Source organism: Hirundo rustica, chromosome 1, assembly GCF_015227805.2.
Source record: "Hirundo rustica isolate bHirRus1 chromosome 1, bHirRus1.pri.v3, whole genome shotgun sequence".
In the NCBI taxonomy this organism is placed as follows: Eukaryota; Metazoa; Chordata; class Aves; order Passeriformes; family Hirundinidae; genus Hirundo; species Hirundo rustica.
This window is the reverse complement of record NC_053450.1, coordinates 133,355,623-133,382,332: the sequence shown is the minus strand read 5'-3', so window position 1 is coordinate 133,382,332 and position 26,710 is coordinate 133,355,623. Positions and strand designations below refer to the sequence as shown.

General features: G+C 43.4%; 2 protein-coding genes across 2 annotated transcripts in view; both read left to right on the top strand.

Moving 5' to 3' along the window:
- CDK14 (cyclin dependent kinase 14) overlaps positions 1-15,939 on the top strand; it is a 349,244-nt gene extending 333,305 nt beyond the window's left edge. Inside the window, exon 15 of the mRNA XM_040088080.2 lies at positions 12,822-15,939. The gene's annotated coding sequence lies outside the window, so the exon portion shown is untranslated. The remainder of the gene's footprint in view (positions 1-12,821) is intronic.
- A 416-nt stretch (positions 15,940-16,355) lies between these two features.
- FZD1 (frizzled class receptor 1) lies at positions 16,356-20,154 on the top strand. The gene has a single exon (XM_040079875.1). It carries the CDS (start codon positions 16,572-16,574, stop codon positions 18,327-18,329), a length of 1,758 nt encoding a protein of 585 aa, XP_039935809.1. The 5' UTR covers positions 16,356-16,571; the 3' UTR covers positions 18,330-20,154.
- Positions 20,155-26,710: the final 6,556 nt, after the last annotated feature.

Below are 26,710 nucleotides of genomic sequence, written 5' to 3'. Positions count from 1 at the left end.
TCTTACTATGCAGATGTGTGTGTTGTATGTGCATATGTGCTAAATATATTGGTAAGTGAATCCGCATTGACTCCTTTGTTTGAAAAAACTTCTGAATTTGTGGGGCATTTTTACAAGTTTTTTATGGTGATGATGGTTTATGACTATTTCTGTAGCTAGACAGATAAATTTTAGGGCTGTAGAAAATGTAGGCATTTTAATTATAAAATAGTCCTTTTCTTCTCTGGTTTTCTAGAGTGTCCTTCCAGATCTGGGGAACACTATGTCATTGCTGGTCTTTCCAGTTCAGGGATTATTACAGTATTAAACAAAGCTTAATTTAATATCTAGTCATGAACTTGATATTACTTGATATTAGCTTTTAGGCCTTGAATGCCTTTTTGTGTGTGTGTGTGTGTGTGTGTATTGGTATGTCCTGGTGTATCATCATCATTATAATCTTTTTAATTAAAGTCGACCCCTTGCCTTGATTTCCTGACCCAGTCTCTGATATTTTAAAATGTTTTCCATTTCTAACTGCAATATTTGAAAGAGCTGTCTCCTGTCTTTTTCACAATTTTATCTCATTTACTGGAACTATTCTTAGTCCATGCAGTAATAATAAATTTGAAAACAACCCCATATGGATTGTAGATGTATTATCCTTATTGATCCATAATCTCATCACCTACTGTGCAGCATTTTTGCCTAAGGTACATGACTGTTTTAATTCATCTTTACTCAACCACTGATGCTGAACTAACTGATGCTGATGTGAATATAACTACATGTAGGACTACGCTTCTCTGTAACGTCCCTTATGCTACATGTCAGCACAGTATGTACTTTTTCTTCTCCAAGATGCAGCAGTCTCATATTCTTGGAACTAGTTTTTCAAGTTTACAAAACCAATTTTCCAACATGGCAAAAATGCTTTCATTAAATCAGACCTATTTGCCAGTAATCACATATCATTTATATTTACTGAAAAGCTTTGCTATGGATCTTTCAAAATTATGCCTTCCAAGGCATCTCAGAGCAACATTTATCTTCATGATTGAAGATGAGTGTGATTCCAAGTCCTCTGCTCCTAAATCAAACTTGGACTTACCCAATTGCTTGACATTTCTTACTGCACTACAGGAGTCTTAACATACACCTTTTATAATTACAGTTACCTGAAAGTCCATATATTCACACCCTCTATGTTGTATCCACTCAAGCCAGTTTTTTTCCTCCAAAAGTTTTAACCCACTATTATTACTCCCCTCCCATCTCTCGCCCTGAGTGATGATTTGATCAGTAAACCTTGCGTCTGCTGTGAAGTCACACCATTTCTGGCCATCTGCTTCCTCTGAAACTGGCCTTAATTTGTTGGTAAACATGTTCAGGATTATTTTTTTCCACCAGTGACTAAGGTCACTGTAGTTAGCTGGATGAGCAAGATCTTCCTCTCCCTGAAGCTGGTGGAAGTAATGCCTCTATCTGCTTACTTGCAACCTCCTTGTGTTCCTTGATGTATCTATTTTGGCCTCTTTGCTGGCATTTGCACTGACAGCTTTCAACAGCTCGACCATGAGCCTTTCTGTTCCTGCAGCTATCCCACTTCTGACCACTTTGCTGTTCTCTTCACTTTTCTTTGTTTGCAAATAAGTAGAACCAATAAACAATCAATATAGCTACCAGGACCTTTCAAGTCAGTGATGCAAATATATTTTGTACTTAATAAAAAAACTAAACATGATCCGGATTATAAGACCCAGCTTAAAGCTATATGCACTGCTAACATAGCCACATTTATGCTATTTTTTGAACTCTGATTTCTTTGCAGTGGTCCCTAAAGCCCAAGTTTCCATCTTCATGGGAGAGGACACAGCTTCTGAAAACCATCCCATATGTATTAATATGCCATGTTATAAAGCCAGATTTAAAAATCTTGGTTGCAGCAGGCAGTTGTATGAAGCCTGAAAGCCAGCACGGGTCATCAGGTCTGCTCTGTGTATCTTCATGGTATAGCAGCTCCTGTTTGGATAGGAGCTTGCTGCATACATTGCCATTGCAACCTCCATAGCTGCTGCTTCTCTCCTTCTGCTGGTGTTCCAAAAAGCAAACCAGCATGGCACTGGATGTACAGAGCTAAAATGTTCAGAGCACAGTCTGCTCTCTCTTCTCCCCAGGGGTTTTAACCTTAATTGAAATTGGATGGAGAAACTGCGTGCCCAGATCAACTACCAGAGCATAACAGGTTACAGGTTACTTTGCAGCTGCTGATCTGTGCTATCTGCTCATTTCTTTGCTTGTAGAAAGTGCAAAGGAGACAGGGGTATGAAACTGTAAAAACTTGTGCATTCTACAGGCTGCAATTCTGTAGTTGTGTTGTGGTCATTCACACAAAAAAATGAACGACTGTCTGCAGTCCTAGGCATACAACTCCAGGCAGATGCTCACTGCAAGAGCTTTTCAGATATTGTATTTTTATTAATTCTCCTTGACTTCTTTTACTTGCTCTTCCTAATGTCCCAAATCCAGTGAAACAACCAGGCTTTCTGAGCCAAACAGCGGCAAAGCTCCGGCACGCTCAGTCTCATCGTACTGCTGTCCCTGCTCAGAATTGAGCATTTTCTGACCAGGGCAGTTCAAACTCCAGCTGTTCCCCGTGCATGAGTACAGCAGAACTGTGAGGTGAAGCATAAATGAGAAGATATATTCTGCCTCCACTGCTAGATGAATAGGGGTGGCTCTGTAAGAGAGCATATTCTACCTGCTCAGTATCAAGGGGATCAAGTTCTGCAGTATATTTCCCGGAGAAAATGATTGCACTTTCTTAGCTGAATGTGTGAACAGAGCTGTGCTTTCTGGTTCACTATCAAGACTATTATCTGGAAGAGGGTACATTCCTTAATTAAATAGCAAAGAATGTGTTTACTTAATTCTACTTTCTACTGCAAAAACATATGATAGTGGAAATTACAGATTCTGGTGTCTGCCAGGTCCCTGATACCCTTATGTGTTTTAGAAGCTAGGGAATTAGAGAATCCATGAGGCAATTCCTCCATTATACTTTTCACATTATTATATTTTCTTATTAATTGTTTAGTCAAATTAATGGCATTGAGCCTAATTTCTGGTATATTTAGCATACTTCTAAAGAGACTTATTGAGCCTTATTTTTGGTATATTTAGCATACTTCTAAAGAGACTTATTGATCCTTATTTTTGGTATATTTAGCATACTTCTAAAGAGACTCATTAAACTACCAATTTTTATCTTGCTTAAGAACTGTCTTAATAACAACATTCAGGAAAGCTGGTTCATGATCTTGATATGGTGATAGCTCCAATTTTTATGTGTTGTGTTGTCAGGCTGCTTGTGATATAATAGAAAAGATCTACTCTTGGCTAGGGAGAGATGAGATGTGAAGTCTTCTCTGCTGGAGTGCATATGCCTTCAGACATCAAAGCTTTTAAAATTTCCCACACATCAGAATGGAAACTGGACATTTTATCACCTGGGGTGCTGCCTGCTCCCTACTGCTTTGTCTGCCCAGCAGCTCCCCAGGGCCAGAGCAAAAGCTGTTCACATCAGAAGCCAGAAGGGAAGGCATACTCCTGGCTACAGCTGTGGGTGTCCACTGACAGTAAACAGATGCCAGGACAAAAAAATCTAACCAACTAACAAAAAAAAAAAAAAAAAAAAAAAAAAAAACAAACCCATTTTTCTTGGGAACTTTACTGTAACAACAATCCTCATAAAAGCAGCTCTGTCCTGGGCAATTATAAACCAAGCACCTGCAGGACACATTTCTTCATTCTTTAAAGGCTCTGACCTTCATCTTCAGATCTCTGTTCTCCTCCAGCAAGGCATGGAAATAAGCTGTAATTGTGGTCACTAACAGTCTGTATTATAATGACTCTTGTTATAAGATAAGATAGATTCTGGTTACAAAATGGGAATGATCCACACACTCAAATTTCTTTATCATTAGTCTACAGCAACATGAAAACTATGCATAACGAGCTCAGAGGCAGATGCTACATGGGCTACACAGAATTGGTCAAGGAGCAGCAGTGAGAAAGTCATGGCTGTCTCCTGCAGATGCAAAAGGGGTCTCTGAACAATGTCAGCTATGAGCAATGTCAGCTATTAAGTTGGTAGAGTGACATTTTTATTTATTTTTATTGGGTGATTATCCACTTGTGAGAAATACAGGCCAAGAGTTGGGTCTGGGAAAACAAATGATGTCTGGAATTTATCTTGATAAAATATAAAAGCAGATTGTGTTCCTTGGGCTAAAAGTTGTTACCATAAGTATGAGATTGTGAGTTCCTTGGTTCTTTACTGCTTTAAGAAGAGAGAGTAAGAAATTTTTTAAAGAAAAAACTAAAGTAGTGAAATAATGACTATGTACACGCAGACATAATTTGTGGATTAGGCTGTTAGGTATTTCTGCAAGATATTTGTGCTGATTTTAGGTGTCATGTGCATTACCTCAGTCAAAAAACAGTTATCACAAGCACTGCAGTAAATAACCCTCCCCATGGTTTGTCTTGTTTCTAAAAGATCATCTGAGTCTCTTGCACTGTTGAGGTGTAGAAAAATGGAAAAAAGTGGGAGATAATCCTTTTAAAAGCAAAGTACATGCTGAAGGAAATGTCGTTTTCATGTGCAGTCAGAAGCAGCCCAAGTGCCATTGTCTATACACAGGCCAAAGGAAAAGGAGGTGAAATATCTGGACACATGCTAAAGGCTGTGTGTCTATGAAACTTCCACTTCAAATCCCAGCCAAATCTTCTCTGACTGGCTTGAGATAAGTAAGCACCCAACACTAATCAGCAAAGTTAAAATGCTGGGGTATTTCAACCTTATTTTTAATTGAACAATTCTATATCGAAGTTTTTGTCCAATAGTTACGCCAAATATTTTACAGTGTAGTTACTGCACTGTGAGTAGTGACATTGGGAGATGCACTCAGAGGAGATGTAGCACAGGTTATCTGGTTAATTAAATTAAGTCCATATGCCCAGTTTTTCAGTGGCAGGCAGCTGTCTCCTCACAGCAGCAGAGGGGTACAGCCCCTTCAAAAACAGTGCTCTGCAACCCACACTGGCAGAGATCACAAGACTGCTGTGCACCGCTGTCCTTGGAGTTTCCCTTCATATTAACTGATAACATGTGAGCTGCTCGCACGGTCTGATGTGTAATGTAAATTACTATTGACAACGGCATGCTGAGAGAGACATTAGAGCATGAAAGGGAGGCAGGGAGAGGAAAATGGCGAGGAAGCAAGTTAAGTAAATATATAAATATAAACATGCTTAGAACACTCATCTCTCCGTCTTGATTGCTTTTCAGGTAAGAGAATAGATATTAAGAAGCTTGCCTGCTGCTGTGAGAATTTAAGGTGATAGCTTGGTCACGGGCTAATACTGTGATGTTAAACAAATCTGTTGTCAACAGTCCTGCCATACATAGCAGGGGGGAGGTGTTAAATGATGGCCCCAAGTCCTGCTTGCCCCTCTCTTCAGGGAAGGAGTCACCATCGAGGTTACTCAAAGTCATTTCTGCTCCCAGGCCCCTCAATGTCCCTTTGCAGTACTGGAAGGAACAAAGTAACAGGGACTTCTCCCCATATTTGCCACCTCAGCGGCTGATCCGGCTATAACTAGATTTTTTTTAATTTCAAGTCAGTATAACTAACGATTAAATTTTCTTTGGAAAGGTGCAGTCTGAGCTGCAGTTTCACGATTGCTTCATGCCCCTTAAAGCTGGGCTGTTGCCGACAGGAACCATCCCCTCCTCTCCTGTGCTCCAGCTCGCACGTCCCTTCCCTCTCCCCTCCGCTGGCAGCAGCACCGCTGCAGCCATGCCGAGGGCTGGAGAAGGGGGCTGCTGCAGCTGGATCCACCGCGGCCTTTGCTGGTCTCCGGCAGCGGGGCCAGCACTTCGCTCCGCTTCCCGCCACGGCCCACACGTGCCTCCGCGGGAGAAACAACAGGAGCGGGTAAGGTGCGGAACCATCTCCCGCAGGGGGCTTAAAACAACTGAGATCCACATCCCCCCACAGCTTTCCAGGAAATACAGGCCTCAGGAAACAAGAATGCGTGTGCCAGCTGTAGGTTAAATTCCCTTTCCTATCACAGATTGCTTACCTGACTTTGAACAGGTCATTTTAATCTCTGCCTTAGATTTCCTTCTCCAAAACAAAGACAAAGCAGTACTTTTATCTTTTAGAACGGCACATTAGATATTTTGAGGTGCTGAGGTGCCCAGGTACTCTGGGAATTGGCGCACAGAAAGACTTTTGATAGGTCTGCAAATATTTTTAAAGTGCTTCTGCCTCAAGCTTCTATTTTTAATTGCTGTAATTGTAGACTGCACAACTATGGTCTTTGTAACTTAACATGTTGTAAGTACCCATGCTTTGACAAATCATTGGTGTAACTGAATTCCAGATTATATAATTCAGGATATAAACCTGAGATACACGAAAAAGAATGCAAATTTTTTTTCAGGCTTTAAAAAGCATTTTCACTGTGTTTCAAGTTTCAGTAACTTTTAGTAGCATCACTCAACAACAGAGTGAGCAAGCACTCCGTAGTGAGAACACCAGCTGTGGTCTATTTCACATGCAGTTACCTTTCAGTCAGTCATATCATAGCCTTACTTGCTCCATCGGAACCTGAGCCTGATCTGAGGAGATCTATTCAAGCTCATCTGACCTGACAGTGTCATATTTTTTCCAACAGAGCTAATGTGTGGTTTTGTTTGTGACCAGACCTATCACTTACAGGGCTTCAAACTAATATCCTTGTTTTAACACGGAGCAGAGTGGTTGTTGGACCACAACCACTTTTCCAGAAATGGGTGATAGTACTGCATCAGTACTGCCATTGGTTCTCTTCCTAGCCTAAAAAGCTCTGCTTGCAGCTAAGATTTGAAATGTTTATCCTTTGAAAAAATATATTTGGTGTAGCCATAAAAGTGGTAAAATATCCTTTTTGCCTCAGAATTTGAGATTACAATGTCTATGTTTATAGCTAAAGGAGGATTTCTCTAGAAATAAATATTTAGTAAGGTGGTGATAAAATTACAAGGGCAGATCTTCATTCAAAAAGAAGTCAGTCTTTTATTTACAAAACTCAAATGATTAGTTATTCTCAGATACATCGTCCAACCCTGGCAATCTGATTCTAAAGTGCTGATTACCAGAAAGCACAGGTACCAGTACTTCCTACATATAAGGTGTCTGAAAGATGCTGGGACCAGGGATATCCAAAGTCACTGGTCTCATTCTGAAACCACTTTACCACATACTCTTTTTTTTTTTTTTTTTTACCTTGGAAACGCATTTAATTTCGCTACATTTAAGTTCCTGCATTTAGAAGATGGGGATTAAGAACATAGATGCAAAGCTGCTCTAAGTTTATTGATATTTGCAGCTTTCAGAGCTTTAATGGGTAGCACCGTACAAAGACAAAAAGTTCTTTACATTTTACTGAAGTGATTCATTTTTCAGCTGGCCGCACTGTTGTACTACAAATCCTCAATGAGTGAGAACTTGCCAATTTGAAGAAACAAATGATTTAGATAAATGGTTTTTCAAAGGCACATAGAAAATTGGTGCAACCCCATCATGGAGATAAATTTATATCAGGCTGAGTGCCTCATATTGATTAAGCTTATGTCAGCAAGGAATCAACTTGCTAATGCCATGAAAGGCACTTTTAAACTGAAATAAGAGTGTCTACACAAGGGATTAGTTTAATATTGGCATTCTTTTTCCCCCAAATAAGACAAGCCTTTAAGTCCCATATCCCTAGTGCTATGCATTGTGAATAAAAAAAAAATAAAATAAATTAAAAAAAAAAAAAAAAAAGTAATAGAAATGGCATAGCAGACATGGTAAAAACCAATTAGTGCCTATCCTTGGTACTCAGAGTGCTACATTGGCTCACAATTAGGCTTCCTATGATCTGAAGCAACTTTAAGCCTGCTGCTATTGAACACAATATGTGGGAACATGGTTCTGTCACATTTTTTTCATGTTCAAACAATGCTAACTGACACATCCCAGAGATGTGAGTTCAAGGCTGAGGTTTCATGGCAGCCTAATTTCTATGGCAGGCTGGCTGCCAGCATAAAGTCACAAATACCTTCCTTGTGAGAAGGAAGGAAAAGTGCCTCCCAAACCAGTTTGGTGGATGATTTTGCTTGCTGTGGCAGCAGTGTGGACAAAGTTTAGGATGAGCTGCTCTTAGCCCTTGTCTGCTGAAAGGAGGACCCAGACTTCCAACTCTGAATTGCCATCACGTATGTACTTGGAAGAATGTAAGTGTAAGCACAGTGAAGCCTTTTAAGTAAATATTTAAATCAGTCTGCATTTTTAAATAGTCATGATATATTCAAAGAAGAAGCTTTACAACTGTAAAAAAGTATAGAAATAGAAGCCACAATGGCTTTGCAGAAATACTAACTAATAATTATCCTAATAGCTAGACTATATCTGTCTAGCTATAATAAATGGCAGAGAAACAGGCAACATCCAAAAGAATCACCATTAGCAAAATACTTCCTGAGTTTTAAGAATGATTTCAACATTAACTGATATCAATACATAAGAGCCAGAGGCTAGATACCCTGTCTTTTCCCTTTCCATCTTTTCCTAATGCTTTCTATTAAGTGTTCATATTTTTATCTATATCCTTCCTCACGAATTAAAGAGCTCTGAAAATTGAAGAATAATCATGAAGTCTCTCTCACTTTCCAGGCAGAATGTGTAAGGACGGGCAGGACTGAACCTTGTTTGCAATGGTGTGACTACCACTGAGAGCTGAAGTAGAAAAAGGAGGTGTTTTCATCTCAAAATACAGAAGTACATAAGCATGCCAGAATCTTTTGGATGTTACAGATTCAGTCAGCCAGATGTTGCAGTAGCTGTATCTCCTGGATATGGGGTCATTCTCTCTGAGCAGGCTTGAGGCTGAGGTGTTACTAAAGTGGGATACAACTGCAGTGGGCTGTGGCTGCTGAGACCAGCCGTCCCTGACATGACTGGGATCTGGCTAGTATGACACTTTAAGACAGGGAAGCAAACTTTTATAGGCTCTGTATTCAGCACATGGACAGCTGAGAGGAACAGAAGACCTGGGACACTGAGGTGACACGGATTATCCTCCTGGTCTTCAGTGCTGGGAACCCTCAGATACTTTTCTTGATGGCAGCAATACCATATGAAGGTATACAGAATTGCAATAATCATCCCCGGAAATGGCAAATGTGTGGATTTCCATAGGTAAGTCCAAATCCAGTAAAAAATTATGCAATCTACATAGTCATCCATAAAAACAGAGAAGTCACAAGATTCGGAAGCAAAGAGTCCAGATGCACCCACTGTCATAGGATAGGGTAATGTTCTGATAGGGATACTAGGGAAGGAGAGACTTGAATATATTTGCAGTTGGGCTGAACATTGTGGTTGCATATTTGAGCAATACAGAATGACAACCTGTGAGAATAGGAAATTAAATTCCATCATCCTGAAGGTAACATTCCCTGCTGTGAATTTTCAGATTTTTATGAAGTGCTCCTTTTTCTCCTCCTTGAAAACTGTAGGATCAGGCTGGTTTATCAGGCTGGTTTATCAGGATGGTTTATCAGGGGCCCACGTGGGATATCAGAGTGCTGCAGTGTTGAGCAGTTGCTGTGCAGCCAGGGTCAAAGAGCAGGGGAAACGCTATCTAGAAAAGTCAGCTGCAGAATTGGAGGAAGGTCTAGAACACTACTCCTGTCCATCCTTAAGATAATTCCTTTCACACCAACAGCCTAAAATTTCCCAAAATTTCTGTCAAAATACAGCTGATGCCCCCTGTATGATGAAGAATGTATTTAGGGGAGAAGTGCTTACAAGCAGATCCTTGTTGCACATTCCTTTCAGTCTTGCTGGGCATTCTGCCTCTGTTTACACTGGTTAAATATTTAAAGCTATCTTTACAAAGAGAAGCAAAAACACAAAAATATCTTCTAAAGGGAAAGTCAAGATAATCCTTTAACATGTACCAGACCTCATTCCACTGAAAAAGGCAGATGCAGGCTGAGAAATACTCCTGCTCTGATCTCATCCTGCTCACTCTCTAAATAGCATTCATGGAAAATACACACACCTAAAAGACATAGAAAAACAACTTTCCTCCACTCTGTCTCCCCACCTCACACACACACACACACACACACACACACACAAAATCTTGAAATAGTAATGGAGCAAATATGATCTGAATCTCATTTACATCAGTGGAAATGGGGAGTCATTTCTTTAAAAGGAATGTACTTGAAGCACAGCAAGAGCAGCGTGAGGCCAGAAGTAAGAGCTCATCACATAATTTCTCCTTGCATCACAACCTTATGAAGCTCTACTCCTTTCCTTTGTATCTGTGAAATCAGCAGGTCTGCTCCTAGGAGTAAGGATTGCCGTCTTAGGCCCTTAAATCAGCCTCTCTGTATTTGAAGAACAAGAGAGAGTCTGTGTTTTCAGGCACTGTATGTAACTGTAGAAGAACTTGCTCAAGAAAGGGAAATAAAAAGAGAGTAAAAATATTCGCATTCTCTGAACAAAATGAGCTGTGAGCAATTGCCCTTTTAAGAGTTGTGACTTTTTCTTGTTCTCCGGAAAACTTCTGGGAGCAGCAGCCAGGCTGCAGCCCCTGCGCGTCTCACCCCATCGCAGAACTTGTCAAGGAAGGCAGGCAACATACGGCTTTAATTTACAAGGGATCATCTACATTTCTTATGAACAGAAAAGAAAACCAAATCAAATCTCCACATACTCCATCTATCTTGAATAAACAGCGTTAAGGAAAAAATGCTGTGGGTATTGGGAGGAAGAGACTCTTTGTAGTCTGCTTTGACTATGCATACCGCTTCTCCTCATGCCTCTTTAAAACATATAAAATCCTTGTAATGGGGGCCTGGCCCATGCTACCTGGTAGAACATTCATGTTACAATAGGTATCACTCAGCAGGAATAAATTCTATTGCTCTTGTTACCACAGCCCCCAAATACAAATAAAAGTACAATTTTTAACCTAAACAGACAATTGCAAATTAATGTAGCCAATTAATAAAAGGCATATAGCAAAGCAAGTGGGATGAATTTGAGGGTAAGCTGACCTGGGCCACCCGATGGTCAGAGAATTACTTGGTTATCTTGTCAAATGCTTGTTAATAACAACTGCCTCTGCATTGAGGTGACTTTCTGAGTGCTTGGCTGTACAGCCTTGAGACCCTTTGCTGCAGAAAGTATTCTGGCTGCTGACTGCACCATCCCTACGGTTTGTGTTCAGCTCCTACTGATTTTCTTTGCCAATCATTGCATGTGTTTGTTATTTTTGTCAGCACAGGCATACTTCCAAGAGTCTTCTAGATGTTCCAAGAAACGTCGAAGGCAGGCTTTTAAATTTTAAGGATTTTGTTCTTTTGGCAAGACTATGTCTGTGAGACACTATGCCCATGGCCCTGAGGCAGATGGCTGTCGTTGGCATGTTGCAAACTGAAAAGTATCTTACCATGCAACTGTAAAAGCTGCTTGGGAGACTTGTCCAGGTACTTTCTCTCCAGAATTTTGGTTTGTAGACTTCAGTGTCAACTTCTAGGGTCAAACACCTTTTGTTAAGGCGCATATATTATCTGGATGAAGGATTTTATCATCCAAAATATGTGGTAGTTTTAATATGGCAATGTAAGGGTGTACCTTATTTCATCTTACAGTTTGGGATGTATGACACTGTAATCATCTCTCCTTCATTTCACTGCATTTAAAATATTTGTACTGGTTCTCCTTTATTTCACTGCTTTTACAATCTTTGTACTGATTTATCAGCAAGTGTCTCTGTCTGTGCATTGTGAGGACTTGATGTGCTGTGCACTGCCAGTATTCAGAGCTGAAATGAGACCCACCTGAGATGTGAATCTGTACTGTCTCATTTGGAAACTCGCAAGAAAATTCATTAATTTAGTATACACATTGTTGCACATCACAGATTACATATTTGAATCCCTCTCTCTACCCGAATCTCAAATATCCTTTCTTTCCATACAGAACTAATTGCTCTGCACACTAAAGATATTAACTGTTCTTATCGGCCAAGATTCATGCTCAACATGAGACAAAAATCAACTTTTAACTTGTCCCACTGAATTATGACTATCTTACTTTTAACCCTTTATTTGACATCTAAATAATGAAACCTTGAGTCAACTAAAACCCTAATTATTTAAGCATAACTTTTGCTTTAATTTGGTGGACAAACTTAATTTGTTATCATCTTGGTTTACATTTTATTCATTTGGGTGCTCACTAGCCTTCCTACATACACATTTGTGCTTATATTTTGATTCTCTGTATGTAACCTAGGTCTGTGACATAAAGCTGAAAAATTTCCTCTATGGAAATAAGTTTTCCTTAAGTGCTGTGGAATGGAAGCACTCACTCTATCCTATTTCTGCCAGTCACACAGAGGAAAACAAGAAAATCCTGTGATGACTTTTTGCTTTGTTTCTTTCCAAAATTAAAGATTTACGTAACTACTTTCTTTTTTTTTTTTTTTCCCCCCGACAATCCCCCAGCTCCCATATCAAGTAAAGCAAGTACAAACCAAGTACAAACTACAAACCAAGTACAAACTCTAAGCATAGTACTGGTACAAAACTCATATTCTGCCTACCTGTCAGAGTCCTAAGCTCCTCTAATGGCTACTATACCTAGTAACATCTGCATACTGTTTTGAAGTAAAAGCTGATATTCCTATTTATTATTATTTAATGCCCAAATTTTTGTTTCTTTTAGAATGGAAGATCGTCTTTCCGTGGCAAGGGGGAAGAATGCCTGTGCTTTAAGAAATACACTGTGTGTCTTCAGAAGAGCATGATCACTGTCATACTGACCTAGGCAAAGGTGGCATCCAGTCCGGTCTCCTCTCTCCAACTGTCACCTATGATGGACACCTGAGGAATCATTAAAAGAACAAGGGAGACACACAGGAATAATTTCCTGTGCATATGATGTGCAGTGCTGGGCTTGCATGAAGAAGTAGTATATTTTGTTAGACCAAGACATACACGTGGAAAAATAAGACAGACTTTTGGTTACACTTTTCTGTGGGTTAGAATCACCTTTCAGTTAAGAGCAATTGCTTACTGTTTCCTAAGATATTTATTAATCAAGCCATCTCTGAAAGAAGATGGTAGTTTTAGAATAGAGAGGACACTGATGATGTAAACAATGGGAAAAAATAACATTTATTAGCTAAGCAAAAAAGACAATTACCTTACAGTCTGTTGATTTGTAGAGGGGTAAGTAGGAGGGGGCAGTGTTGTATGGTGAAGTAGGAGTAAATTATAATGTACTATCAGACCAGCCTCTTTGTAGAGTCCACACTTTTGGGCAGAGTTAAGAAAGCTAGTTCTCACGCGCACTTCTATGGGACAAGTTCTGTAGTTTCCCTTAAGGATCAGGTCTGAAAGGAGTGGGATAATGTCTGATTTGTGAGAAAGACTCCCTCAGAAACAGCAAAGTGGTTTATTTGGTCTATGAAGATGGCCTCTGGGAGTTCATGCCAGAGCTGAGTGGTTGTTTTCAGCAGTAGAACTACAAGGAACGCAGCTGTGCACTGGATGAAGTACAGCCCTGGAACATCAAATGTAAGACCAGGGTATGCTGGTGATTTGATGGCAGGGGGTGTTCATTGCTGTAATAGTGGATGGGCATCAAAACACATCTTGCATTCCTTGCTCAGGCACAGTTTAAACTCATCTGGTGTTTTGGGCCACAAAGGATTATGCTCTAATGATGAGTTTTGTGGTTTGGGGTGTTTGAAATGTAGGACAAGTGCTTCTGGGAAGATTCTTTCCACACAGGATTTTCTTCTGTTATGTGAAAAATCATTAACCAGTTAAAACGAGCAAGTCCTAGAAATTTTTCCGAACTCACCAGCTCTCAACCCTTGTTTTTCTCCCCACAATACCACCTCAATCCCATTTCCACTTTTTCTTTCTAAGCTGGTCCTACTGATACATCTGAACTTTAATTATTTTTTCTCAAGCCACATTTAGCTTTTAGCTAATTACTGCATTTAGACGGTTACTGCTTCAAAACAAAACAAAACAAAACAAAAGCTTGTTAATCCAAAAATGTAGCTGATTTTCCTTCTGTGCTGGTTGGTCTGACAAAATCTATTATGTACATGTACAAACCTTATCGGTATACATTGGTCTTTCTCCTAGAACAATCTTCTCAGTTATTAGAGATGGTGTTTTTCAGTTTGAGAAGTGTTTCCTTAATATTTCAAATGCAGACCCCAGTAGGTAGGTTTTCAACCAAGTGATGATGCACTTGGGCATCTTAATTACCTCTCCTGGATTGTGTGATGTGTCCCCAGGTCTAAAGAGGACAGGTAGAAAGCCAAGGAGGCTTCCCAAGACTAGTCAGAAATTCACACTCATTGTCTATGAGAAAGAGCATGGATAATACTTATTCCAATCTAAAGATCCAGAGTGCAGTCTTTTTAGGATGAACAGAGAAATAATACTGCTGTTTAGGGCTGAATATAAATAGGTTTGGTGGTAGAAAGAAGTTAATAATTTTGATTACTGTTGTAGATCTGAAGAGAAAAATCTGTAGCTTCAAACTATAAATACAATATTTAAGGAATCAAACGGTTCATCAGAAGATGGAAAAAGGTATTTGTGCTTATCATTTTTGAACAACGGTCCTCTGAGAAGAGAGTTCTTGACAGAACTCAATGAACATCAGTAAACGAGGACATCAGCAATCAACATTTTTAAGAATGTGCAATTTCTAAACGTGATCCCACTCCTGCAGTCGTTACACAGCATAGATTTTGCTATTAATTAGTTTGAATGTGGGACAGTACTGCTGGGAGAAAGAACGTGGCCTAAATAGCATGGTCCAAATTTTATCTTTTATTAACCCTTGCCACCTCTGAGAGCTAGAAATAAATGCTGGAGCTGTCTTACTACTAGTGGATTTTTGGAGCTCAATTAACACATAAGGCAGAAAGGGTGGGAGTATGCTGCAGAGAAGGAAGACAGCTGGTGGAAGAAGTTCCATGCCTGGTTCAGCTCCGAATAGCAGAATTAACCTTCAGACAAATATGAGAAGATTTGCACAGATGACAGAGAGCCTTAATTACTGAATGTCTGAAGAACAGGGCAGGGTTCTTCACTCCAGGAGCACACTTTATTATTCTTATTCAGTTCCAATGAGTACAGTAAATCCCCTATTCAGCCTTCATAGTTTTTCTGGACTATGCATTTCAGGAAAGCCAACAGGACCTCCATTCTGTTTGTGCAATGGGGCTTCAGGCATGCAAAAATGGCCACTGCGGGCGGTCACTGTATGCCCATTCACCCCCTCCCCAGCAAAAATTTCAAAAACCTGATGGGAGGTATTGCAAGTCACACAGCATTCGACTTGAGTCACACCGGAACAGTTGCCCACTATTAATTCCCACACTGGAATTAGTTGCCCACTAAGCAGAGGGAGGAAGGAAAATGGGAAAGCGTATTGGGATTATTTTGGTATGTCGGGCTGCTGCTGTGGGCACGGTGGGAAGAAGGCGCAGATAACACACTGGCAATAGCTCGGTAGCGAGTTACTTAAAGTCTCTCTGGAGAGAGGCGAGTTTTAGCCACTCCAACATCACCGTGTATGCGACGTGCCACATCGCGGTCTGCGCCTTCACGGTGCCGCGGCTCCTGCCCGCGCCTCGAAGTGACTGCAGCGTGTCTCCCACATTTCTGACCGGCGGAGATACCCCGACTGCGCGCTGGTCCCCGCAGCAGAGTCCCGGCAGCGCCGCGGGTCCATCCTCCAATCCTGCCCTTTGCTGCGTGCCAAACATCGATCCCCCGGCCCGGGATTAGCCCGGCCGCTTCCACGGCGGGGGGCACCGAGGGTGACGGGCCGCGGACCAGCCCGGGCGCGCCGCTTAACAGCTCCAACAATCGTCATCACCGGGGAATCCAAAAACACCCCCGGGACAGCCGGGGCCGGCGCGCTGCCGACCGACACGGCACAGCCCCGTCCCCCCCGGTCACCCCCCGGCCGCGGGGCCCCTTCCCCGGCGCCGCCCCCGCCGCCTTTGTGCGCGGCGCGGGGCAGCCCCGCGCCCGCCTGCGCCCGCCCCCGGGTGAGGCGTTGGGAGACGGTCCCTTACGCAGGAAAGTTCGGCGTCGGTTTCAAGGCTCCTCCCTCCGGTGAAGCAGACTGCGGGGCGCCTGGAAACCGGTCGGAGGGAGCGCGGCGCGGCGAGGCGAGGGGCGCGGGCTCGAGGGGCCGGCACAAATGGTCAGGCGGCGGCGGCGGAGGCGGCGGCGGCGGCGGTAGTCGGAGGCGCGGCGGACGCTGCCGCCGGTGCGGGCAGAGCTGCGCGCTGCGCTCCGCGGCCGCGCGAGTGGCGGCCGGGGCTGCCCCGTCCCTGCCCGCCGCTCCCTTCATGAGTCGGAAGTTCGGGCCGGGAGGAGCAGCGGCGGCGGGGCGACGGGAGCCCGGCAGGGCGGGCGGCACCGACTGAGCATGGCCGAGCGGCGCGGGCCGGCGGCGAGCGGCGGCGGGGAAGTTGGCAGCGGCGGGCGCCCGCGGCTGCCGGTGCTGCTGGTGCTGCTGTGGGCGGCGGCGCTGCCGGCCGGGGGGCAGCTGCCGGCGTCGCAGTACAACGGCGAGCGGGGCATCTCCATCCCCGACCACGGCTACTGCCAGCCCATCTCCATCCCGCTCTGCACTGACATCGCCTACAACCAGACCATCATGCCCAACCTGCTGGGCCACACCAACCAGGAGGACGCGGGGCTGGAGGTGCACCAGTTCTACCCGCTGGTGAAGGTGCAGTGCTCGGCCGAGCTCAAGTTCTTCCTCTGCTCCATGTACGCGCCGGTGTGCACCGTGCTGGAGCAGGCCCTGCCGCCCTGCCGCTCCCTCTGCGAGCGGGCCCGCCAGGGCTGCGAGGCCCTCATGAACAAGTTCGGCTTCCAGTGGCCCGACACGCTGCGCTGCGAAAAGTTCCCGGTGCACGGGGCCGGCGAGCTCTGCGTGGGGCAGAACGCCTCCGAGCGCGGAACCCCCACGCCCGCCCTGCGCCCCGAGAGCTGGACCAGCAACCCGCACCGCGGGGGCGCCGGCGGCGGCCCCGGGGGCCCGGGGCCCGGGGAGCCCCGCGGGCGCTTCACCTGCCCGCGGGCGCTGAAGGTGCCCTCCTACCTGAACTACCGCTTTCTGGGAGAGAAGGACTGCGGGGCGCCCTGCGAGCCCGGGCGCCTCTACGGACTCATGTACTTCGGGCCCGAGGAGCTGCGCTTCTCCCGCACCTGGATCGGCATCTGGTCCGTGCTCTGCTGTGCCTCCACCCTCTTCACCGTCCTCACCTACTTGGTGGACATGAAGCGATTCAGCTACCCCGAGCGGCCCATCATCTTCCTCTCAGGCTGCTACACGGCGGTGGCCGTGGCCTACATCGCCGGCTTCCTCCTGGAGGAGAGGGTGGTTTGCAACGAGCGCTTTTCTGAGGACGGTTCCCGCACCGTGGCGCAGGGCACGAAGCGGGAGGGCTGCACCATCCTCTTCATGATGCTCTACTTCTTTGGCATGGCCAGCTCCATCTGGTGGGTCATCCTCTCCCTTACCTGGTTCCTGGCTGCTGGCATGAAGTGGGGCCATGAGGCCATTGAGGCCAACTCCCAGTACTTTCATCTGGCCGCCTGGGCCGTGCCTGCCATCAAGACCATCACCATCCTTGCCCTGGGACAAGTGGATGGGGACGTTCTCAGCGGCGTCTGCTTTGTGGGCATCAACAACGTGGATGCCCTGAGGGGCTTTGTGCTGGCCCCCTTGTTCGTCTACCTGTTCATCGGCACCTCTTTCCTGCTGGCTGGCTTTGTGTCCCTCTTCAGGATCCGGACCATCATGAAGCATGACGGCACCAAGACAGAAAAGCTGGAGAAGCTCATGGTGAGGATAGGCATCTTCAGCGTCCTCTACACGGTGCCGGCCACCATCGTCATTGCCTGCTATTTTTACGAGCAAGCTTTTAGGGAACAGTGGGAGAGGAGCTGGGTCACGCAGAGCTGTAAGAGCTATGCCATTCCCTGCCCCAACAACCACAGCAGCCACCACCCGCCCATGAGCCCCGACTTCACTGTCTTCATGATCAAGTATCTCATGACCTTAATCGTGGGCATCACCTCGGGCTTCTGGATCTGGTCTGGGAAAACCCTGAACTCCTGGAGGAAGTTTTACACCAGGCTCACCAACAGCAAGCAGGGTGAGACCACGGTCTGAGACCCCTGCTCACCAGGCTAGGGAGATGGGGGAGGACTGAGGCTCTACCTCGGGAAGCAGCTCCCTATCCAGCCTGGGCAAACTTTTGGGACTGCGAGTGGCTTCCGCAGGCGGCGGGGAGCAGAGGACGAGCCAGGGGGAACCCAGTGCCTGGGATCTCCGGGCTCTGCCCTCGCCATGCCGCTTGGGCTGTCTCCTGTAGGAGCTGAACGCACTGTCAGGTTGGGGGAGAGGGATGTAAATAGCCTCTGTAAGATTTTGTAAGTATATTTGTATTTAAATTACAAAAAACCTCACTTTTTTAATTATTTAGGACACTTCTAACCTCTTCGTGGATTTTACTTTCTCGCTTCCTCCCCGCCCCCTTTTTTTCTTATTTAAAGAAAAAAAAAAAAAGTTTTGGATTTTTATTTAGTAGGCCAGGATGAGAAAAGCTGCCGGTAAGAGAATCGAAAACAAACCCCATTCTTCTCCCCCGCACAGGTTTTGTAATGGCTTTGCTCGGAATTTCATCTGCATGAGCAGGAGGGCCCGGAGCGGGGCTGCGGCCGGGGCGCCTCCTGACCCGGGCTGGGTCCCGGCCCCGGCCCGCCCGCGGTAGCTCGGAGGTGGGGATGGGGAGGAGCGCCGCTTCCCGCACGGACTCTGCCCGGTGCTCTCGGGGGAGGACGGAGAACGCCCGGGCACGGCGCAGGGACGGCGCTGCACGGAGCCCCGGCCCCGCTGAGGCCGCCGGGCCTTTGCGGGGGTACGAGCAGCAGCCCTGCTCGGGGCGGGCCGCTCTGTGGAGGGAGGGAGAGCTCCTCGCGGTGCCCGGGGCTGGGGCGGCCGGGGTTCCACCGTCTGGCCGTGCCGCGCCTGGCTCAGGAGCTGAGTTGGCCGGGTTCGGTGCACGAGTTTGGGTTCACACCGCCTGCACCTGTAGTACCTCCGATGGCTCAGGAGGTGGATGGCCACCACAGAGATACTGATCCTGCTTGTTTTTTTTTTCCTAAGCCCACTTCGCAGTCCGGGGGCGCCCCGCGGGTGCTCCCACCGCCGCCTGCCCCGGTCCCTCCCCGCCGGGCTGCTGCCGGCTGGGGTCAGCAGGATCAGGAAATACGGGCTCAGTGAAAAGAGCTTCGTCGGAATAAAACGCAGCATTCAGTTTGGGGCTTTTGTTTGTTTTCTCCCTGCCCCCTAGTTAAGTTAGCACGCCGGCTCTTCGTATGGGAAACGTTGGAGCCGTTGCCATTCCTCTGATTTTTAATTCATTGAGATTTAAATCATGACACATAATGAGGGTGTGATGATTTTTGCCAGTAGTAAAAACAATGGAAATGAAAACAGAAAAGCAGAATGCTTAAGCGCTCTGGTGAGATGTGAGACCTGAAAAAGCCTCTGCTGTCTTTTTTCCCCTCTTTTTCCAGTATAGAAATAGCATTGCATACTGCAAGGATAAGATACCATGTGTGCAGTAAATCTACTACCTTGTATGCTTCTGGCTGTGTGGGATTGTGCTTCTAATACATTAAAAAAGTTAAAGACGAAATTGTAACTCTCGACAGATGCATTTGAACATGTAGACCTCTGTATGAAAAACAGCAGAATGCTTCTCTCCCGATTGTATTGTTTTAAACTTTTTTTTTTAATATTACAAATGCCTGTATTTAGGTTCATAAACATTATCTATGGCTACCATACCCTGAAATGCAAAATTATTTTAATTTGGTATGCATTTATTTCTGTTCATTATCACAAGATCATCTATATTTATAGAGGAATAGAAATTTATATATATTAAATACCATATTTTTAATTTCTCTGAAATAAATTGAGGTTTTGTACAAAAGTATCTTGTCCCTTTACATATTCCTCTGACTCCGACTGCGTGAAAGCAGTGTATATACTACAAGATTTGTGGGGTTCCTTTTTTCTTATGTTGAGTTCACAGCAATGAGCTGGAATTCAGTGTAGGAATTCATTGTGCATTTTGGTTTTTATTTCTGGGCCGGTCTAGATTAATCCTTCAAAAGAAGTAATGTAAACTGTTCAAGATCTCTGACAGGGTATGGTCAGTGGTGTGAAATCCAAGAAGAGATCTGCTATATGGCAGGAGAAGAAAGAAGCTCACCAGTTCTTTTTTGGTGGGTTTGGTGGCAGTTTTTTGTTTGTGGGTGGTTCTTTATTTTGTTTTTTTTTTATTTTATTTTATTTTATTGCAGAAAAGGGTTCTCTGAACTTAGCCTTTCTTCTCATTTTCCTTTTTATTAAAGTAAAAAAAAAAAAAAAAAAAAAAATTCCCAGTGCTTTAAATGAAACTCAAGTTATGTTGCAAGATGGTCAGAATGTTTTAATGAGTAAAGTAGTTTTATTTTCCTGAATTTGGCCTGTTTGGTTAATCCAGAGTTAAATGTTCATTTCGAAGCATTTCAGCTTTACAAAAAGTACACACATTCTTTGACCTTACAACACAATACTTTTTTATTTTTTCTTTTTTTTTTTTTTCCCTTTTGGTAAGTGTGGGTTTATTGGGAAAGATTGGTTAATTAATTACCAAACTTGATTTTTGATTTTTATTGTTATAAGCTAGTGTAAAGCATTTCGTTCTGTAGATCTGGAGGCAGATACAAATGATTTTTGGCTTGTTTACTTTTTTTGAATCGTGATGTATAAACAGCCATAGAGAAGTAAGGGAAGCTTACCAATTTCTCTAAGGTGAGACAAGGGGGCAGGGTTTTTCTGTTACTTTGAAATTTGTTCTACACAAACAGTTCCTGCTTTCTCAGATATTTGGACATTTTTCTCAAGTTGTTTTGTTTTGTTTTGTTTTTCCCTCCTTTTAGTGGGGGGTATTTTAGCATTTAAAATTGTGCTGGTCTGCACTCTGCTAATGACCCGAAGTACAAGCTATTCACTTTCAGTTGCAATGGAATTCTTTTTGGTCAGTGTATAATTACATTTCAGCCATTTTGACCAATCTGTTGTCTTGCAGCAGTGTGTGTGATTTATTTATGGGTGGGAGAACACATTTATTTGTAACAGAGATGTATTTATGGTAAAGATGGAAAGACCAGTTTTTAAAAATACTTCTCAGAAATGAATAATGGATTTTTTTTCTACAAGAAGTAAAATGTCAGTATTTACAGCTCAAGATTTGCCACAGATCTGGATCCCCTTCAGTTTGCTGGATTTTTTTTTTTTTTTCCCAGAACTAAAGCTCCATGTTCAATCTTGGTTGTTTTAATAGATATACTAGAGAGTGCAGTATGCTCACAAATCTGTTGAAAGAGCACCCCCTGCTTTTTTGTTTGCTAATTTTTGTGACCCTTCACAGGGCAGTAATTTGCAAAGGTCACAGTCATCACTGAATGCTGTGGTGCTATCTGTGTAGCTCATCCACCTTTTTATATTTTATTTCTAAACACATAATGGTATTTCAGATGCTTTATTAATAAGATACAAAGATATTTATTGCCTAGGACATCAGTAATGGTTTACTGTTAAAAAGAAATCTGTCCATTGCTCCATTTAGTTGGGGGTTTTACAACATCGTCTGGGAAATTGATGTGCCATGGTTACTAGAGAAAATATCAATATAAGTAGAAAGTGTCAGTATACAAAGAAGCAGTTTTTTCCCACTTGTCCCTGACAAGGTTAATATAAGAACAAAACTGGTATAACAAAGTTTTTTGGGCTGAAGTTCTTGTTTAGGCGTTCCATACTCAGCAGCTTTGCCTTCTCTCATGGGATATATTTATACCCTGAAATGAAGGGACACTCAAAATCACCATTCCCCTGAAGAGGGCTGGGGATGAAGAAGCCTGAAGAGCTGGGGATGTTGATTTACTGTTCATCCTTCAGTACAGTAATGCTCTTTAATGTAGTGGCAAATTTGTGGTATTGGAATGACATTATATGCTGTTTCCATAACAAATCCTATTGGGAAGGAGTAGGATTTCTGTTTTGTTCATATAGTAGTGCCCAAAATTTCTGGTATTTGCACATATTTGTGTGTGTTTGTATTGTGTTTGGTTTGGGGTTTTTTTTTCAATAGAGGGGCAAGACAGGACTGAAATCTCGTGGGGCTCAATTCTGCCCTCTAGATGATGGCCACCCTTCTCCTGCCATCCCTTTGCACTTAAAAAAAAAGAGACTATTCAAAGGGATGATAGCTGGGTATGAGAAGAGACTGCTGTTTATTTACATGATGAGTATTTTTCAAAATAGGCTACGGGCTAGTATCTCATCAGTCCTTTGCCAATCCCAGTCACAAGAGACAACTTCCAGATTGACACTGTAATCCTTTTTAAAAGGTGTGCACCCTGAAGCTGACCAGAGAAAGTAATCCCGAGTCTGGCATGACAGGCTTTAAAATTATTGAGAGTATTCCTGCAAGAAGTTTGCATTTGTGTGACATAATCTTCCACCCCAGTGCTGCATGGCCTCAGAAAGAGCTTCAGCTAGCAAAACTCAAGACAGATGAAGAGGCGCTAAGTCGAGCATTTAAATGCTTACCTATAAAAATAAGGAAACTGAGGCATAGCTCTGTTTTTTATCATTAATTTACCCTCTAGTGCTCAGGCACTGGAATTGCATTTTATTTCATAAATGTTTCCAATCACAGTACTACATGACTGGCAATACTGTGGAAAATCTGAATATCAGCCTCACCCCTCCTTTTAATTCTCGTAGATTTTATTGGTTGTTTGCATTGCTGGACCCAGAGCATCACTGCTTGCATGGTGTGCAAACTTGGAGTCAATGAATCATACGGATTCTGAATTCAAACGTTGATTCAAAAATGCAAGTTGGTAATCTGGTTAGATGCATTAGAAGAGAGGATTGCTCTTGTGTCCATAGAGAGTTTTTCATATTTGTAGATCTCTTGCCTCTGTTGTTCAATTGAGCTGTAAGGCTTAGGCAATAATTCATGCTCATTTAGAGAAAGCGAACTTCATTTTTCTTGCTTTGGACTGACTTCTTTGCAGTTTCTGTGTTTATAGCATAAAAGAGAAATGCTTTGTTCTGAAGCTCCAGATCAATTTTGAAATAGCAGTACCATAATTTAAAAATGGCTTAGCAGGTTTAGGAAGCAAGGCTTGTCTTACAGCTGAGACCTTGGTTTCCACAGTTTAGTTTTTAGAAGTCTACAATTATTTTAAGATGTGAAATAGCTTCTTAAGGACAAACTAAGCATGCCAGGATTAAGTCCTGGACACGTTGCAAGCATTATGAGCCCCATATTCATTTGTGAATGGTGTTAAACACCATCACCACCCAGTGATGGTGTTAAAGCAGATTAGATAAGCCCTGTAAGAAAAAAGGAAAGGCATAATTGCATTTACATGCCAACTTAAATTCATTCTGCACCTTTTGTCATTTGAGGTCACTAAATGGAGAAGCAAATGTAATTTCTGTCATATGGGAGAGATTTCAGTGAATTAGCAAAATAGACCTTAATAAACAATATGTAATTGCAAGTGTAACATCTTCCAGATAAAAGCAATACCACTTTGATAGTTCAGTTGTAGACAAAGCTTTAAAAATATTTAAATACTCAAAAACATGCTGAATTTGTAGGTCATGACAACTGTGTTTCAAATCCCAACTTGAATTTATTATAAACTTCTAGTGTAACCACATCAGAGAGTCTTCCAGGCATGAGGTCTTGCCCTTGTTTGCGTTCAAATCAGCAGCAACTTAATGCATTAAGTTGCTTATCTTGAAGTTGAGTAAATAAACTCCAGTTTTCTACTCAGACAACACTTAATGAAGACCTAGACCCACATTCAGCTACTGACCTCTTATGAAGTGAGGCCCCCACAAGCCTTGCCTTCTCTCTGTATCCTAAGGCTTTGTTGCAGTGTTGCAGAGAAGTATTGGGCACGACTGAGCTTTCACTAAGGTGAAGACTTCACAATAACCATTAAACTAAACATGCTGCACTGGGAAGCTTCTGTCAGGCACCATGTAAAATATTTTTGCTGGGTTGTCTTAGAAATAACTTCTTCAGAAGTGCTGAAGTGATAGACTTTTATTTGCATTTGGATGGTCGCATTATTAGTGGTCTGCAGCATTTAATAAGGTGTTACCCTAGGCTAATATAGAATGCTACCCTATGTCAAAAGTGCAGCACATTAGGTGGAATTCGTCCTCCTTGTGATATCACCCAGGATCCCTTTGGGTGACAGAGAAGGGTATTTTTGTCTAGTTCTAGTATGTCTTGGCTGATATGAATTACTTGCTGCAACACAAATTTAAAAATATTTATGGGATAGTTTAATGACAAAGACCACAAGAAAAATGAAAATGTTCTGTATCCCTCAGGAGGGATGTCTTGATGCTGTTTTGTTGCACACTTGTTTGCATAATTCAGATCCCATGTAAGTGTTTTACGTTCTGTGACTCATTGCTAGTCTCACTGGCTGTGTTTACCTGAGTTGAAAAGTATGGCTCAGTGACGCTCTGTGCCTCATCACGCTGTCGTGTTCAGGTTAAGTACTATTGCTTTGTTACTGGTAACTTTGAGCTCCACTACCAGGCTCAGAACACTAGGGAAGGGCAGGGCTGCCAGCCACAGGACTGTGCAGTCCATTTGGGCAACACAAGAACATACCAGCCCCCACCTGGCACCTTGCCCACCTCTGGTTCAATGCCTGTAGCTCCACTGGACACTGGTCTGTCCCTCTCACTCAGAAGTAGTGTTGGCCTTTTCCTGCAAACTCCATGGATATCCTCCTGCTAAGGCTGTGCTGAAATGGCTCGTTTTCCTGGCTGCCCAAGCCATGTGCTGGCTCTCTTGTTTCTCCCCCCACCTACCTAGGGCAGAGACTATCCTGGCTGCTCTTAATCTCTGTGTTTGGTGGAGGAAGTTAACGGGCAGTGTGTGCCATTACAACATCTCCATCTTGCTGCTCTACTGCTCTCTTGCCTGTCACTCTCGGGTAATTCCTCTGGAAGTTTCCTTGCTCCAGTCATTGTCAGAATATAACTTGGTCAGATCCCAATTTATTGTTGAGAACTGACTGTGCAGTGTGCATCATGTTCATCACAAAATCACTGCTGTTCAGACAGAAAATGACTCAGTTTCAAGGTGTTTGACAGTTTATTCAAGAGATTATACTTTTAAATACAAGCACAAATACTATCCCAAAGAAGATAATCTTGAATTAACACTGAGAGTACAGAGTGGGCTGGTAAGAATTTTCCAGTTGTTCAAATTAAAATATTAGTGCCCATTGTGGTAAATTCACTCTATGTGAAATTGAGAAGGAAAGGCTGCAACACACTTTTATGATTGCCTTCAGGAAAATAAGTGTTTCATTTATAGACTACTCATCTACAACAGCATCTAAAGAGGAAATAATAATAAAAAAGCCAACAAAAAACCTCAAGGTGAGTTTCTCAAAATGTTTCTATAGATGAAAAAATTGCAGGAAAACCAGCTCATCACAAAGTCAGATTTTGCAATGACTCTTGTTACCTTCTCAGTACGTATTTTTTCTATAATGGTGAAAGCTTCACTTTTATTTTCTGTGAATGGGGAGGGTAATTAGTTTCCTCTTAGCATGAAGCTGTCTCTTAAAAGACTGCAAGTAGTTTATTTACTTACTTCTTAATTAAGAAAATAGCTATTCTAATTCTGAGGGAAGTAAAAGTAAATTTTGCAACCTGCTCAAATGTTTAGCATTTTGTAGGATTGGGCACTTCACTGTTAAAATTAATAGAAGGAAGTGGTGCTCAGTTATGAGAAAATGTATTCTAACCAATTGCAGTAAAGAATTGCAACTGGGATGACTTAACTTAGTGTCTGAGCACCACCTCCACTTCCTGACACAAAGACTTGCAGTTCTAGAGTGGTGAAGCATACCATATCTCAGCCCACGTGTGACAGTAAATGGGGAGTGCTGTGCTGAGCACTGCTAAGCCTGGTGTCCTTGGTGTTGCATTGGGGCTGTTCTCCCCAGGTATGAGATTTAAATCAGGGCCTGGGTAGGCAGCTGGCTGTGGTGCGGAGGCAAGGAAAGATCAGAGAGGCAGGAGGACGAGGAAGGACTACAAGGGGGGAAGGCACTAGGAGATGGTTGCCTGCACTGACCAGGTTTGAGATGTTGAACTGGGAACTTGTGGCAGTGCAGGATTTGTGCCTCTCTTACCAAGAGTAGCTGAAGACCACCATAACTCACAGGTGGAAAGGGAATGGCTTTCCAGAGCATGCAGAAACTGCAGGTCCTCCAGCACATGCTCCATAGTCACAGAGGACAGAGGCAGGGAAGCAGCTTGTCTGGGTGTTTGGGAATCCCAAGACAAGCCCTCTGTTGCATCATGGAAGAGGGACAAGCAGAGCGGGCTGCGAACCTGGGGCTGAGGTGATGGTGGGATGGGGAGCAGGGCAAGGC

Bases quoted from the DNA above. Each gene is read 5' to 3' on its own strand.
- FZD1 (XM_040079875.1), top strand. From the start codon at position 16,572: ATGGCCGAGCGGCGCGGGCCGGCGGCGAGCGGCGGCGGGGAAGTTGGC.